This window comes from Entelurus aequoreus, linkage group LG16 (genome assembly GCF_033978785.1).
Source record: "Entelurus aequoreus isolate RoL-2023_Sb linkage group LG16, RoL_Eaeq_v1.1, whole genome shotgun sequence".
In the NCBI taxonomy this organism is placed as follows: Eukaryota; Metazoa; Chordata; class Actinopteri; order Syngnathiformes; family Syngnathidae; genus Entelurus; species Entelurus aequoreus.
In genome coordinates, this window is record NC_084746.1 from 34248499 (window position 1) to 34266050 (window position 17552).

At 39.3% G+C, this 17552-nt stretch overlaps 1 protein-coding gene across 1 annotated transcript in view; it reads right to left on the minus strand.

Moving 5' to 3' along the window:
• Positions 1–17552, minus strand: part of LOC133630875 (adenylate cyclase type 1-like) — a 136454-nt gene that overhangs the window by 67829 nt on the left and 51073 nt on the right. The window contains 1 exon segment of the mRNA XM_062022690.1: positions 10155–10266. Coding sequence (XP_061878674.1) covers positions 10155–10266 — 112 coding nt within the window.

Genomic DNA, 17552 nt, shown 5'->3' on the forward strand with positions numbered 1-17552 from the left:
ATGATCTAACATGACGTTTAACGCCATCACCTGGTACGTATTTGTGTGTATTTTTAAACTACTAAGAAAAGTGATACCCTTATTCATAGATCAACAACTGAGAAGACTTTAAATATTTCACACGATAATGCACAGTGTAGTTCAGACTTGTAATACATTTTGTTTGAAATATTTTTGTTTCAATTTCTCCAGGAGACTAGTCCAGTTGACTTACCTCTGATGGCACTAACCTCTTTTCTTTCTGATGTAAAATTCCGAGGTTTTGCACACACCCAAAGTTGATTTGTCTGTGAGTTTTTACCAACTTGGCATTCCGAAATGTTTGGCCTGTATAAAAACTGACTTCGTTGACGGCCGAGATACAGGACAGGTTTGGCAGCTTGCTCAAATAACGTCTACTGGACGTGCTCATATGGATCAATTCTACCAATTTTACTTATTTTTTAAGGTGGCGAGCCTTCAGAACAGGGTCCAATTTGTTTTGGTACAGTCCCTTGATGTTCTTCGTTCATACAATCCATGTTAATCCAGGTTTGTTGCTCTCTCTCACACTACCGCTTGTTAAGTACAGCCATGTAAACAAAAACTTCGTCCAGCATGGCTCCACAGCCCCCACAATTCATTGCGAATTCAAGTGCCCGAAAGGAGTAGCGTGGAGGTAGCCTATCAAACTAAGAGACTGTACCAAACAGAACTGTCGTCAAGAACGAACAAAAAGGACTGGCAGGGAGTGATTAGTTGTGGCAACAGGTGGGAACACTAATCATAAAACGGGTACGAGTGAGGAGAACGACGCTCGATGAGTGGTTACACACAAAAGAGGAGCAATATACAAGAATGTAACCCTAACCTAGGGAATCAATACAACAAACACAACACAGGACATGGCCGAGATGGACCAGTCATGACAGGTGGATTTGGATTCGCCCTCGCTCATGAACAAATGACAATAGAACTGTGTTGATCTGAACTGAGATGTTACTGCAATTTTAATTCTGTGCAAAAAGATGTGGAAGCGCAGTGATCTTAAATAATTGACAGTTTGAAACAACTTTCAATAAAGGCCTACTGAAATGAATTTTTTTTATTCAAACGGGGATAGCAGATCCATTCTATGTGTCATACTTGATCATTTCGCGATATTGCCATTTTTTTGCTGAAAGGATTTAGTAGAGAACAACGACGATAAAGTTCGCAACTTTTGGTCGCTGATAAAAAAAAAAGCCTTGCCCCTACCGGAAGTAGCGTAAAGTCACAAGCTTGAGGGCTGCTCACATTTCCCTATTGTTTACAATGCAGCGAGAGAGATTCGGACCGAGAAAGCGACGATTACCCCATTAATTTGAGCGAGGATGAAAGATTCGTGGATGAGGAACGTGAGAGTGAAGGACTACAGTGCAGTGCAGGACGTATCTTTTTTCGCTCTGACCGTAACTTAGGTACAAGGGTTCATTGGATTCCACACTTTCTCATTTTTCTATTGTGGATCACGGATTTGTATTTTAAACCACCTCGGATACTATATCCTCTTGAAAATGAGAGTCGAGAACGCGAAATGGACATTCACAGTGACTTTTATCTCCACAACAATACATCGGCGAAACACTTTAGCTACGGAGCTAACGTGATAGCATCGGGCTCAAATGCAGATAGAAACAAAAGAAATAAACCCCTGACTGGAAGGATAGACAGAAAATCAACAATACTATTAAACCATGGACCTGTAAATACACGGTTAATGCTTTCCAGCTTGGCGAAGCTTAAAAATGCTGTTGCTAACGACGCCATTGAAGCTAACTTAGCAACGGGACCTCACAGAGCTATGATAAAAACATTAGCGCTCCACCTACGCCAGCCAGCCCTCATCTGCTCATCAACACCCGTGCTCACCTGCGTTCCAGCGATCGACGGAAGGACGAAGGACTTCACCCGATCATCCGTGCGGTCGGCGGCTAGCGTCGGATAGCGCGTCTGCTATCCAAGTCAAAGTCCTCCTGGTTGTGTTGCTACAGCCAGCCGCTAATACACCGATCCCACCTACAACTTTCTTATTTGCAGTCTTCATTGTTCATTAAACAAATTGCAAAAGATTCACCAACACAGATGTCCAGAATACTGTGGAATTTTGAGATGAAAACAGAGCTATTTTGTATTGGATTCAATGGTGTCCTAATACTTCCGTTTAGCTAGTGACGTCACGCGCTTACGTCATCATGCATAGACATTTTCAACCGGAAGTTTAGCGGGAAATTTAAAATTGCACTTTATAAGTTAACCCGGCCGTATTGGCATGTGTTGCAATGTTAAGATTGCATCATTGATATATAAACTATCAGACTGCGTGGTCGGTAGTAGTGGGTTTCAGTAGGCCTTTAATAAAGTAGTGATTTTAAAAGTACAGGGGTCCATTTTTTGTGGAATATTTATAGGTACTGCTATTGACTACTACAATTCTGGTATCATGACAACTGTTTAGTTGCAATGGATTGAATGCCCTGAGAATACAATGAACTGAATGAATGAGAACATCCATAAACTTTTTAAGAAATTAGTTGAATATGACATTTAAGGCTACTATTAGACTCAATGGGTTTGATTTGACTCTTCACAGACAATAAACTTGTGAGCCAACAGTCCTATTTCCCTCTCGAGACAACACATCCACTTGCAACACATGACAGCAGAGGCCCCGGACTACTGGCCTTGACAAAGAGACTTCTAGCTATGAATTTGTAGCACTGATCCAAATTAAATTTAATTTGAAGATGACCACACAGTTTAGTCCATCACTAAAGAGCAGCAAAGTTGGATAATGACATGCTAAACAGGGGTTTTTAATATTTGCGTATATACTTGATGAACTTTATCAGAATGTTAAGATTGTTTTGTTGTTGCATTAGATCCTCTTAAAGGACAATACATTATGCTTTAGTTCCGTATTTTTCTGACTATAAGGCACACTTAAAATCCTTTCATTTTCTCAAAAATCGACACGGCGCCTTATAACTTGGTGCCCCTAATGTACGGAATAATTCTGGTTTTGCTTACTGACCTCGAAGCACTTTTATTTGGTACATGGTGTAATGATAAGTGTGACCAGTAGATGGCACTAAAACATAAAAGATACGTGTAGTCTGCAATATGACTCAAGTAAACAACACCAAAACTGTATATGTTCCATTGAAAATATAGAACATTATGCAAGGCGCTCAAAAATCTATCAAAATGTTTTAGTACGACTTTGGTAAGCTATGAAGCCGCACCGCTTGATGGATGTACTGTTCTTTAACATAAAAGTATTATTATGGTGTGTGTAAGGTAAGACATATTATCTGGTGTTTTGTTTCGCAATATTATGCAAAAGCAACGTTTCTTACCTTCTGGTACCTGCTGATCTGTATTTGGGATCTGCATAAGTCCTGAAAATGTGCGCATGTTCGCCTTTGTAGTCCGTGGTGACACCGTAGTCGATAAGCTTCTTCTTTTTCTCTACCTTCTTGTTACGGGACATTCGTCCTCTGCTGTTGCCATTTCTAATATAAAGTAGCGTAAAGATCTTACTTATATCTTTCAGTAAACTCGTTATGAAAGCGCTAAAACATACCGGTGTAGTGAGTTTACATTATTCACCCAGTTCCGGTCAGACGGTCTTTCACGGGACACATTTCCGGTGTTGTTGTTGCACTAGTGAGCCACGGATGAGGAGATGCTGCTCCGTTATTGTTTGAAGTAAAGTCTGAATGTCATTAAAACAGTTAGCTCCATCTTTTGACACTTCTTCCACTCCCGTCCTTGCACGCTACACCGCTACAACAAAGATGACGGAGAAAAAAACGCTGTCGAAGGTGAGCCACGTAAATAAGACTGCCCACAAAACGGCGCATTCTGAAGTGACTGTCAGAAAGCGGCTTGAAGATGATCTGTAAAACATAATCTATGCAACATTTTGACCAAAGAACCACCATTACATGTTATGTAGACCACAAGGAAGTGTTTTACATTTAGAAAAAAATAATAATAATAAGACCCCTTTAATGCGCCTTAAAATCCGGTGCGCCCTATGGTCCGGAAAATTCGGTATTATGCATTTTATCGGTGTGATGCTGCATACTAAAGAGTAAGACAGAGAGGGAAGGAATTGAGAGAAGTAGAATTATGAAGAGCTCTTTAGGAGGACAGTGTGTTCCTGGCCCACTTCCCATACAGCTTGACTAGTCCAAAGAGTAAACAGGTGGTGTGGGGACGGTGCTGCAACGGTATTATGCCAATGACGTCCAGTGGCCATGTGCTATTGCAACCGCTCCTTCGCAAGAAGCGAGAGGAGGAGCGCTCATGCCCACAGTGACCACGGCTATGAGTCACTGGCACCGCCACTTCCTGCCAAAATGGATCTGAATGAGTGAGGGCTTTAGGTCAGAGCTAGGCTACAACATCTGAGAGTGAGCTCCATGTTCTAACGAGCCTGTTTATTCAACTCACCAGAAATTGGAACGCTGCTCTTGTCCAACAAATTAAATGCCATATGTCAAGTTATGCTGGAGCTGTTGTCCCAGCGACCCGATTCCGGATAAGCGGTTGAAGATGGATGGATGTCAAGTTACATCAGGGGTGTCAAACTCAAGGCCCAGGGGCCAGATCTGGCCTGCAAAAGCCTTAAATAATATATGTCACTAAAGTACTTTATTTTTCTTATTACATGTATTCATTCTTTCTCTTTTGCCAGTAAAAATATCTCATAATGTTTAATATTTTCTACCGGTAATAATGCAACAAATATGTTATACGTTTGTAATTTATTCCAAAAAATGTTTTGTTAAAATAAAAATACAAACTCAAGTATCTGCTTGGCTTATGATTTCAAAGCAAGTTATCCATCAAATTGTGTGTAAAATAATCATAATTAAATGCAAAAATGCAATTGTGTAATAATATCATGAGGTCATTATACATTGTATATTTATGTACAGTATATTCACTGTTACAATTGGGCCTTTGAGTGCAGTCCATAACTCGGATGTGGCCTTTTAATGACAACGGAATTTGACACCCCCGACATATATCAACGTAACACCAAGCAGTTTATCACTGTTGAACTGCATTTAAAATAGCAGAATGGGCTATAAACCGCTTATTTTTTTCCAGCGTTTGGAACCCTGCACTTAATACAATGCTGCTGCTAATTTATGGATTTTCCGGTTCACAAGCTTCACAGGCGCCAATAAATTTAGCCTCGTTACGTCAGACCAATGAAACTATTCACATTAAATCAAACGCACTCATACAACCATTCCGTTATCCATTTAGCGAGTTATGGACTCACCCTCACCATAAGCCACGTGTACATGGACAATATTTATTTAACCTAATCGTCATTCAGATTAGAATATTACTGTGTGCATGGACCCTGAAAAATTATCTGATCTCATGCATTACACCTTAAATCGGAATAGTTTACTTTGACATGTGCAGAACCTAACGTAATGGAAAGGTGTGTTATTTGGACGAGTTTGTTCACTGCAGGTGTTGACTAAAGGCTGGAATATGCTACTTCATATTAGACATGGCAACAGCAGAGGGTGAATGTCCCATAACAAGAAGATAGGCTTCTTCTTTTTCACTATCGACTATAGCATGGTCACGGACTACAGTGGCGGATGTGCGCAAATTTTCAGGACTTATGCAGATCCCAAATACACATCAGCAGGTACCAGAAGGTAAGAAAAGTTGGTTTTGTATAATTTTGCTGCAGTCAGCCAAACTTTAGAACTGTCTGCATTACTTTATTACAATGATATATAATATAATATAATATAATCGTCCATGTCCGAATTGCGATGCATTGAAAAAAAGATGATTTCCCCCACATCTGGTGTGGCTTATAATTAGCTGTGCTACATAGCCCAAAAATTACGGTAATAGGGGACCTTTAAAGGCCTACTGAAACCCCCTCCTACCGACCACGCAGTCTGATAGTTTATACATCAATGATGAAATCTTAACATTGCAACACATGCCAATACGGCCGGGATAACTTATAAAGTGCAATTTTAAATTTCCCGCGAAACTTTCGGTTGAAAACGTCTATGTATGATGACGTATTGCGCGTGACGTCAATCGTTGAAACGGAAGTATTCAATGTTTATCAATCAATCAATTCGGACACTATTGTATCCAACACAAAAAGCTCTGTTTTCATCGCAAAATTCCACAGTATTCTGGACATCTGTGTTGGTGAATCTTTTGCAATTTGTTTAATGAACAATGAAGACTGCAAAGAAGAAAGCTGTAGGTGGGATCGGTGTATTAGCGGCTGGCTGCAGCAACACAACCAGGAGGACTTTGACTTGGATAGCAGACGCGCTATCCGACGCTAGCCGCCGACCGCATCGATGATCGGGTGAAGTCCTTCGTCGCTCCGTCGATCGCTGGAACGCAGGTGAGCACGGGTGTTGATGACCAGATGAGGGCTGGCTGGCGTAGGTGGATAGCTAATGTTTTTAGCATAGCTCTGTGAGGTCCCGTAGCTAAGTTAGCTTCAATGGCGTCGTTAGCAACAGCATTCTTAAGCTTCGCCAGGCTGGAAAGCATTAACCGTGTATTTACAGGTTCATGGTTTAATAGTATTGTTGATTTTCTGTCTAGCCTTCCAGTCAGGGATTTATTTATTTTGTTTCTATCTGCAGTTAAGCCCGATGCTATCACGTTAGCTCCGTAGCTAAAGTGCTTCACCGATGTATTGTCGTGGAGATAAAAGTCACTGTGAATGTCCATTTCGCGTTCTCGACTCTCATTTTCAAGAGGATATAGTATCCGAGGTGGTTTAAAATACAAATCCGTGATCCACAATAGAAAAAGGAGAAAGTGTGGAATCCAATGAGCCCTTGTACCTAAGTTATGGTCAGAGCGAAAAAAGATACGTCCTGCACTGCACTCTAGTCCTTCACCCTCACGTTCCTCATCCACTAATCTTTCATCCTCGCTCAAATTAATGAGGTAATTGTCGCTTTCTCGGTCCGAATTGCTCTCGCTGCTGGTGTAAACAATGGGGAAATGTGAGGAGCCTTTCAACCTGCGACGTCACGCTACTTCCGGTACAGGCAAGGCTTTTTTTATCAGCAACCAAAAGTTGTGAACTTTATCGTCGATGTTCTCTACTAAATCCTTTCAGCAAAAATATGGCAATATCGCAAAATGATCAAGTATGACACATAGAATGGATCTGCTATCCCCGTTTAACTAAAAAAAAAATCATTTCAGTAGGCCTTTAAATAGCAATTTTAGGGTTTAGCAGTGGTGGGCCATCAGGGCCAGCAAGGCCTTCTCTGCTGGCCTAACATAACCATAAATCATGATCATAATTAAATATAAAAGTAATTTTTTATTTACTTAGCCTAAATATCTAAAAGTATTCATGTTGTTTTTAGGTTAGAGTTTTTATCCAATCAGAGTTCAGCTAGCTTATGTTGCCATGCTGTACGAAATCTGCCTGGGGCTTTAGAATCAACAATGCGGGTGTTTGTGCACTATAAGTGAACGGGCACATACAGTTGATAGACAATTGCGATAGCCAATCAGGTCACGAGTTGTTGTCAGTAAGGCCTGCTCGCTGGCCTCACTTTGAAAGTGACATTTACGCGTCCTGTGATTTGATACTCACTTGGGAGTTGGTCCGACTACGGCCAACTGCCGACTACGAGTGGTACCATTGGCTTATACGGCGTCGAATGGGCGCTATAAATTGTGAGTTCAAATATATTATTCCTTAATTTTTTCATGTTTCATTTGTTTTATACAATTATTTTCATTTTGACAGTACCACGTAAGATATGTTTTAATTGCTGATACGGGTTTATTGAATGTTAAATGCGCCGAAAAATAGACAGTTTTGTACACTGTTGAGGGGATTTCAATGCACAGTAGTGTGCAAATGGTTTTCAGTGTAGTATCTCCAGCCGTGTCCATGTGAAGACATAAATTACAGTATTTTGAGAGGTGAAGTCGGACTAAGTAGGACATCACTGAAGGCCGAGGTGAGAAACGCACGATGGGTTTAGTGTTAGATATAGGACTATGAAGATGCTGTCCTCAGTTGTGACTGTTTAAGGAAAGCCCCATTGGCAGAATTTTACTAATTTGGCCCCTGCATCAATATAAGAAAGACATGTTAAACACAAGACAGGACTTAAGTGTAAGATTTAAGAAGCCTGCGCCTGATTCAAAGATTACTTCAAAGTATGCGGTATTTATTTCAATACAAAAGGTCACCATTCCCCTTTTAGTCATTTCTATTTTTTGCATGTAAACAAGCGGGTTAAAAATAGAACTGTGCAAGTACATAGTAAGCGGGAAAAAAAACTTCTGTGAAAGCAAAAAAAGGTTTAGTTGTAATCTTTTTTGGATTAAAGGATTTGACAAGGGCATGTGCTGGGTGAAAGTAACAGATTACATGTAGATAATGCTGTGGCGGGAAGCGGGGTGCCTTAAGGGGCTCGGCGTCAGCCAAATAAGACTTTGAAACATTTATTTAGTCGAACATAAATTCAAGTCTTGTGTGAAATCAAATTCCCAGTGCAGATCTTCCCTGCAGCACGGGTGAAATATTGACTGATGGGAGGAGCTGAACTCCTTCCCGCCATGGAAACGGAGCGAGAAAGATGAAGACAATTGCAACTTCATTCGGTCTTTGCACACAGCCAGCTTGGAGACGACGTTTGGCTTGGAGCAAATGTGAATAGATTCAAGGGCTCTGACAACTTTGCCACACTGCTTTGCCAACCTCAAATGAACCACTCAATATTTACCGTATTTTCCGGACCATAGGGCGCACAGGATTATAAGGCGCAATGCCGATGAGTGGGTCTATTCAGGTCTATTTTCATACAAAAGGCGCACCGGATTATAAGGCGCAATAAAGGGGTCATACTATTATGATTTTTTTTCTAAATGGAAAACACTTCCTTGTGGTCTACATAACATGTGATGGTGGTTCTTTGGTCAAAATGTTGCATAGATTATGTTTTACAGATCATCTTCAAGTCCCTTTCTGACAGTCGCTTCAGGATGCGCCGTTTTGTGGGCGGTCTTATTTACGTGGCTCACCTTCGACAGCGTCTTCTCCCCGTCATCTTTGTTGTAGCGGTGTAGCGTGCAAGGACGGGAGTGGAAGAAGTGGCAAAAGATGGAGCTAACTGTTTTAATGACATTCAGACTTTACTTTAATCAATAACAGAGCAGCATCTTCTCATCCGGAAACAACAACAAGACCATGTGTCTCGTGAAAAACCGTCCAACTGGAACTCTCTAATAACTAAACTTCCTTGGGTGAATAATGTAAACTTGTATGTTTTAGCGCTTTCATGGCGAGGTTACTGACGGATATAAGTAAAAACTTGACACTACTTTATATTAGAAATGGCAACAGCGGAGGATGAATGTCCCATAACAAGAAGATAGAGAAGAAGAAGAAGCTTATCGACTACGGTGTCGCCACGGACTATAAAGGCGGAGGCGCATGCACATTTTCAGGACTTATGCAGATCCCAAAAACAGATCAGCAGGGACCAGAAGGTAAGAAAAGTTACTTTTGCATAATATTGCTAAACAAAACGCCAGATAATATGTCTTACCTTATACACACACCATAATAATACTCATATGTTGAAGCACAGTACAATCCATCAAGCGGTGCGGCTTTATAGCTTACCAAAGTCGTACTAAAACATTTTGATAGATTTTTGAGCACCGTGTGTAATGTTCTATATTTTCAATGGAACATATACAATTTTGGTGTTGTTTACTTGAGTCATATTGCAGTCTACATGTATCTCTTATGTGTGACTGCCATCTATGCTTTCACCATGTCCCAAATTAAATAGCTTTGAGGTTGGTAAGCACAACCAAAATTATTTCGTACATTAGGCGCACTGACGATTTTTGATAGAATGAAAGGATTTTAAGTGCGCCTTATAGTCAGAAAAATACGGCACACATCTGAAGGAGGGGGGGGGGGGGGGCGAGTATTCTCAAGTGACACAACGCTGGAGCATTGCACGTATTGTACACAGACACGCATCTTCTCTGCGTCGGTCGTGCAGCTGCGGCGATAGGGTCAACGCCAACACTGGAATGGATGGGTAAAAAAAAGCCAGACTCACCGTGGCGAGTTCATCAAACTTTCCAAACAGCTCATTCAGGAGTTTCACCAGTTCCTGGGCGGTGCACTGGGAGGCCAAGCTGGTGAAGCCTACGATATCTGCGAACAGGATGCTGCAATGGGCAAAATAAAGGAAGAAGTACTTATATTTTTGATTGTAGGGAGCCAACCAGGGAGATCCTTCTGGGCTGCATTCACATTTTGGGCCTGATCTACTAAAGGTGTGCGTGTATTAAAACACGTGCAAACTTGATAGCACACTCAAAGCTAATCTTCTTAGCTTGTGCGCAGAAATAAGTTGCACAATCCATTTAGCGTGTTTGTCTTTTAAAATGTGCAGAATATACAATACCCAAAACCAGTGAAGTTGGCACTTTGTGTAATTTGTAAATAAAAACAGAATACAATGATTTGCAAATCCTTTTCAACTTATATTCGATTGAATAGACTGCAAAGACAAGATATTTAATGTTCGAACTGAGAAACTTTTTTTTTTTAACTTAGAATTTAATGGCAGCAACACATTGCAAAAAAGTTGGCACAGGGGCATTTTTACCACTGTGTTACATGGCCTTTCCTTTTAACAACACTCAGTAAATGTTTGGGAACTGAGGAGACCAAATTTTTAAGCTTTTCAGGAGGAATTATTTCCCATTCTTGCTTAAGTTGTTCAACAATCTCACCACAGTCTCTAGTCTTGTGGTATTTTAGGCTTCATAATGCGCCACACATTTTCAATGGGAGACAGGTCTGGACTACAGGCAGGCCAGTCTAGTACCCGCACTCTTTCACTAGGAAGCCACGTTGATGTAACACGTGGCTTGGCATTGTCTTGCTGAAATAAGCAGGGGCGTCCATGATAACGTTGCTTGGATGGCAACATATGTTGCTCCAAAACCTGTATGTACCTTTCAGCATTAATAGTGCCTTCACAGATTTAATTGCTAGCTGGATTATCTGCACCTTTTGATGATATTACGGACCGTAGATGGTGAAATCCCTAAATTCCTCGCAATAGCTCGCTGAGAAATGTTGTTCTTAAACTGTTCGACAATTTGCTCACGCATTTGTTCACAAAGTGGTGACCCTCGCCCCATCCTTGTTTGTGAATACTGAGCATTTCATGGAAGCTGCTTTTATACCCAATAATGGCACCCACCTTTTCCCAATTAGCCTGTTCACCTGCGGGATGTTCCAAATAAGTGTTTGATGAGCATTCCTCAACTTTATCAGTCTTTTTTGACAATTGTGCCAGCTTTTTTGAAACATGTTGCAGGCATCAAATTTGTATAACCCATTTACCATATTTTACAATCACGCGAAACGCAACAAAAATGCAACAAACACAGTGAAATATGAACGTGAAGGGTAAAAAAACCCCCACCTACAATCTGATACATCTGATACATCACTAAGCTTTCGAATTTCGTTGTAAAAATCTCCTTCTGCATCTGTCCCTGACACCAACTTTTCGGGCTGGCCGCTCTGTAAACACTCTGTGGAAACGCTCCCCACCCACACTGCTTGGTGCCTCATCTGAGCTGCTGTGACTTAGATTACCATAGTAACTAATTACATTACCATAGTAACTAATTAGAGTACCATAGTAACTAGTATATCATGCAAAAGCGCAGATTCCAACCATTGAAATACTTTGTATAGTTCAAGACTTACGGTCATTTGAAAACATCACTGCACATCATAATGGCAGCTACAGTTTCCATCTTAAAGATCTAAAAAAATTATTTGGGAATGTCCGGCGGGCCAGATTGAAAAGCTTAAGGGGCCTTAGTTTGCCCCAGTCTGATATAATGCATACATTGTTATAACTACTGTATACCTCTGCGTAACATTGTAAGTTTATTAGCATTAGGAACCAACACACCGGTCTTTCCTTGTGTCCCACCGTGGTTACAGTAAAGCCAAGTGCTCCCTACACTTCATCGTATTCTGGTACGGCAAAAAAGGCGTGATTCCCAAGGTCACACGCACCCTCCTGGCATTACACAGCGCTCCCCTAAACTTAAACTTTATTATCCAATAATGCAACAAATATAATATCATTAATTTCAAACTTTTTAAAATAAAATAAAATAAATATCTGCTTGAGTTATATCAAAGCAAGTTATTCATCAAATTGTACACTGTAGAAATGACAATAGATTTTACAGTAAAAAAAAAAAACTGGCAACTCAGTTGCCAGGATTTTACAGTAAAAAAAACTATAGTACCGTTTTTCCATTTACAGTAATATGCTGTAAAAACCATCGTACATTTTACGTTGAAGTTGTGGGCACTCAGCTGCCAGTTGTTTTTTTTTACTAAAAAATACTTTTTTCCTCACAGTGTGTATAATACAAATATAATAATCAAATGCACAGCAATTATTTTTATAATATCATGAGGTGAATTCTTATACATGTATATTCATAAATTATATACGGTTACAAGCGGCCCTCTTAGGGCAGCCATAACTGCGATGTGGCCCTCAGTGTATAACGTGTTTGACACCCCTGAGTTACGTGAATAAAATCTAAAAATTGCAACTCGAATCACTATTGCAATTTTTGGAGAGAGAAAAAATCACAATTAGTGCAGCCCTAACTTGTGGACACATAGTACATGGTCAGAACCAGTTTGGAAATAAAAACGTTTTATGAGAAGATCCCTTAAAAATCTTCATTCAATTGTTATCTCAATCAAAACAAAAACTTGTGGTTTCCTGAAACAACTTTTTCACTACCGACACCGAAATTGGAACCTTCTGTATTGGCTGATATAAATATTGGGTTTGATCAAAACATTAACTTATTTTCTTATGAACAATCTGGAATGGACGCATGCTTTCTTTAAGGCCTTGTTCTAATTGCAGTTCAATTCCCATTTTTTTGCACATATGCGACCAGCATCAGATTTTTTTCATGTCTTTTCGAACAGTGCAATTACGAATTATTCATATCCGACCCAGAACTCTTTCAATTGTGGATATACAGTAAATCTAATATGTATGTGACGTGTCGTCAATGTGAAACGCTCCCGTGATAAGCATATCAATTGTTCGCCAAAATAGACGGTTACAAAATAAATAGTTGACCCCGAAGCAGGAAACAGGTAAAATAATTTGTTTTAGGAACTCCCATGAAAGTTCCACCAATCCTGTCCCCGACTGCTCGCACACAGACACGCTCTTCAAGCAGATATCAAAGCAAATTATCCCGGAAAGCTGCCCAAGCCAAAATACTTGTTGTCTTCCTTCCTAATCTTCTGCAGGCAATAATTGGGTGAGTTTAAATTGCCACAAATTTGACAGTGCTGAGACCGACGAGAGCATGTTTACTTCCGTTTACATTGCAGTGCGTGTGACATCATGACGTCATGTCCGCATGCGGGTCAGATTGCATTCACATCGGACATCGCTTTTTTTTTTTTTGTAATGTAACTGGCCTATAAAAAAAATCTGATTTCACAGAAAAATCCGAATTGGACCTCTGACCCTGCAGTGTGAACGTAGCCTTAGTTGAAGTGGAGTGGTATTTTTATTAAATATTTTGCGAATAATAATAATATGGTAAATTAAGCTCATGGCGGAGGAAGTTGAATGATGCAGATACGTTTGTTACTGGATACTTCCTAATACACTTCTGCCTTGGAGACTTTGTGTCTGTAAGTATTATGCAACTATAATTATTTTATACTTGTTTAAATTGACAAGCGTTCTATTAAGGACACTAAGTAAGTTTATTAAAGGTTTGCGTGTACTAAAGCATGTGCAAACCTGATAGCACACACAAAACTGATCAACTAAATGTGTGGATTGTGTCTGTTAAGTGAGCAGAATAAGGCGTGCAATCCATTTTGCGTCTCTGTTTTCATTAACATGCAAACTATATGCTGACCATCAAAACGCCCACAATACTGAGAAGATGCAAATATAATTATTCGGTAGTCGCAATGTGATTTATCAACACTCATCACTGTTGTGCGAGCACTATTTTGAGTTTTATTTCACACATTTGAAAAGGACGTGCAAACTTTTATAACATTTTTGGGCGAATAATAATCATTTGGTAAATTAAGCTCATGACAGAGGAAGTTGAATGAAGCAGATACGTTTGTTACCGGATACTTCCTAATACACTTCTCCCTTGAATTCTTACCGCCATTGAAAGTAAACAGGTTTTTAAAAGGAAAGTAATATTTTATCTGAGTCTGTAAATTAGTTTGCTTGTTGATGATTTTTGTTTGGTTTTGTATTGTGTAGTTATATTTATATGGTAATTTTTATTCTGTGACTGTAAATTGTTTGCTGGTTTGCTTATTGATCCTTTTATTTGTTTCTGTATTGTGTAGTTATAATTATATGCTTTTACATGTAATTGTATTGAGTGTGTGGACCCCAGGAAGACTAGTGGGTTGATGTGGCAACCAGCTAATAGGGGTCCTTAATGAAAAATCCAAATCAAACACCTTGGAGACTTTGTGTCTGTAAGTAATATGAAACTATAAATATTTTCTACTTTATTTCATAGATTCCCAGTGCTGTTTACCGCATGGTGTTTGTATCTTAACCAGGCCATTACAGTATTACCTGTCTAGCTAGTGTGCTATTGTTTGCCTCTGTGTTGTGTAGCTGCACGCTCTTAATAGCCTATAACCTATGATGTTTACCTTTTCACTAAAATACAAGAAAAGGACATCTAGATGTTAACTGGCTGTCCAGCTTTGCACGTGTGAACGCGCTGCAGGACTGCTTGTATCGGAGATTGTGGACGCAAAAAGAAATAATCCGATATTTTTTGTTTTGCCGATATTGCACTGATATACCGCCGCCACTAGCAGAAACTAAAAAGCAATTTCCACCTGGGTCTAGGGAAATAAACCACACCTGTCCTGACATTCCAATGTAAACAAACAACTTTCACACAGAAAGTCCACATAAATGATTCATTAGAATTTAGAAGAAGCGAGGAGGATTAACATGCATCGAAAATACGATGTCCAATAATGGCTGCCACACTTTGGCCGCCTCTGTGTTGTCAGTCAGATGTCACCCAAGGCGAGGGACGACGGATTAATTAACGCCGACACTTTAATTGGCCACAATCAGTGAGTGACTGACAAATATTTTGGATGCTGAATGTTGCATTAGCACAAATGGAATCCCAGCACCGCAGTGTGCCAAATGTGACACCTTAACTTGCATTGTGGATACATACTGTACACAACAGCGGCCAATAATAGAGCAAAGGACTGGATACAACCCAAATTGATTTTGAATAGGCAGCCTACACAACACATGTCCAGTTATCTAATCCCTGGAGGTAACACAATAAATCCTGTTGCAAGCCCACTAAAGACTGAGAGAGCCAAATTAAGTTGATTTTTTCCAGTTAATTCTTTAAGTAAGCCTTGTCTTTTTGTATTTCCACCCTGGCATCTCCGGCTTGACGCAAGGCAGCAGGGAGGAGTAATTATTTTATTTCTTTCTCATTTCCGAGCTTCGAGGGAAAATGAAAATTAACAAATCACAGCAATCTTATTTAATGCTTGTTAAGCGTTTCTTGAGATGGGATTTATGGATCTTGAAGAGTCGGTCAAAAGACTGAATTGTTATGGTTGTTTTTTTTAATTGTTTTTTTTAATCAAGGAAAACATTCACTGGTAGTAGTTATCAGATAAAATGTGGATGAGAATAATTTACATTTACACAAATAAAACTCAATTGGTGGGTATTATTCTGAAATATTGACTGTAATTTTTGTTTTGTTTTCAGTTCAGTTCATTTATTGATTTCATGCATAAAAAAATCAAACAAAGAAATACAACGAAAATAAAACAACATAATATAAATCTAGATGAAGCAATTCCTGAAGGAATTGCGTGTGAATGCTCCAATGCTGAAGTTGAACTGAAAAGCTGATAGAATGTAGTATGAATGTAAGAACAGTTTGGATGTTGAAATGGTTTGAATGTTGAAGAGTTTCAATTTCCAGGAAAAACGGAATTTAGTTTGGAACTTGGGAAAGTGTTAGTTTGATGAGTGGAATGTGTTGAAGTCGGAATGGTTTGAATAGGTTGAAAAATGTGCAAATTGTGGAAGTTTAATAAATGGACAATTCATTTTGAGTGGGGAAAATGTCCCTGAAAACTGGGAATTCTTGGAAATTGTTGAAGGAGAGCACACAATTCCTGAACAGGCTGAATATTTTGGAGTTAGAACGGTTTGAATCGGATGAAAAATGTGGGAGTTGTGGTACTTTGAAAAATGTCCCATTCTTTTCAATTGGAATTTCATGGAAATTTGGGAATTTCGGGAGTTTTTTGGAAAATGTTAAAAGACTTGAATGTTCTGAATGAGTTGAAATAGTTGGTGTTGAAATGTTTCAAATCGGTCGAGAAATGTTGAAGTAGTAACATTTTTAATTGAGAAATGCTTTTAAGGAATTCAAGAAATTTCAGGAAAACCGGGAATTTTTTCATTTCAAAAAACAACTTAGTTTGTTGTCCTGATTAAGAGGAATGTTTGGTCGGTGGAACGGTTAAAGTGGGTTGACAAATGTGGAAGGAGTAGTCGCCAGAAAAATGGGTCAAAAAAGGGTTTGAAAAAAAGGGAATTGTGGGAATTCCTGGGGAAAAAATGTACCTAGGAAAATGATAGTTAGAATTTCCAGGATGAGTGAAATATGTTGAAGGTAGAAAAATGTGGAAATGGTGGAAGTTTAAGAAATGGCCAATTCATTTTGAATGGGAAAAATGTCCCGGAAAACCTGGAATTCTGGGAAATCTGGTAATTTTTGGAATTTGTCAAGGGAAAGGCTGAACAGTTTGAAGTTGGAACGGTTTTAATCGGATGAAAAATGCTTTGGAGCATTCACACAATTATGAATGAAAAATACTTGTATATTGTACAACCTTAGTGTATACTTAACTACATTAAAACAAAAAACCATAAAAATGAATAAAATAAAATGAAAAATATTGAAATATAAAAATTAATTCAAAAGTGACTCAAAATAATGCAATATTTCCTTTGACTCTGATTTTCTAGTCTAGTTGCCGGTCGGGTGACAATGTGCATAAAACAAAATTGCTCCCAAACGAAGGGCTTGCAACTGTGCATCGCTTCTCATTGTTTACTTAAAGGCCTACTGAAACCCACTACTACCGACCACGCAGTCTGATAGTTTATATATCAATGATGAAATCTTAACATTATAACACATGCCAATACGGCCGGGTTAACTTAACATTTTAAATTTGCCGCTAAACTTCCGGTTCGAAACGCCTCTGAGGATGACGTATGCGCGTGACGTAGACCGGCGAACACGGGTATGCCTTCCGCATTGAAGCCAATACGAAAAAGCTCTGTTTTCATTTCATAATTCCACAGTATTCTGGA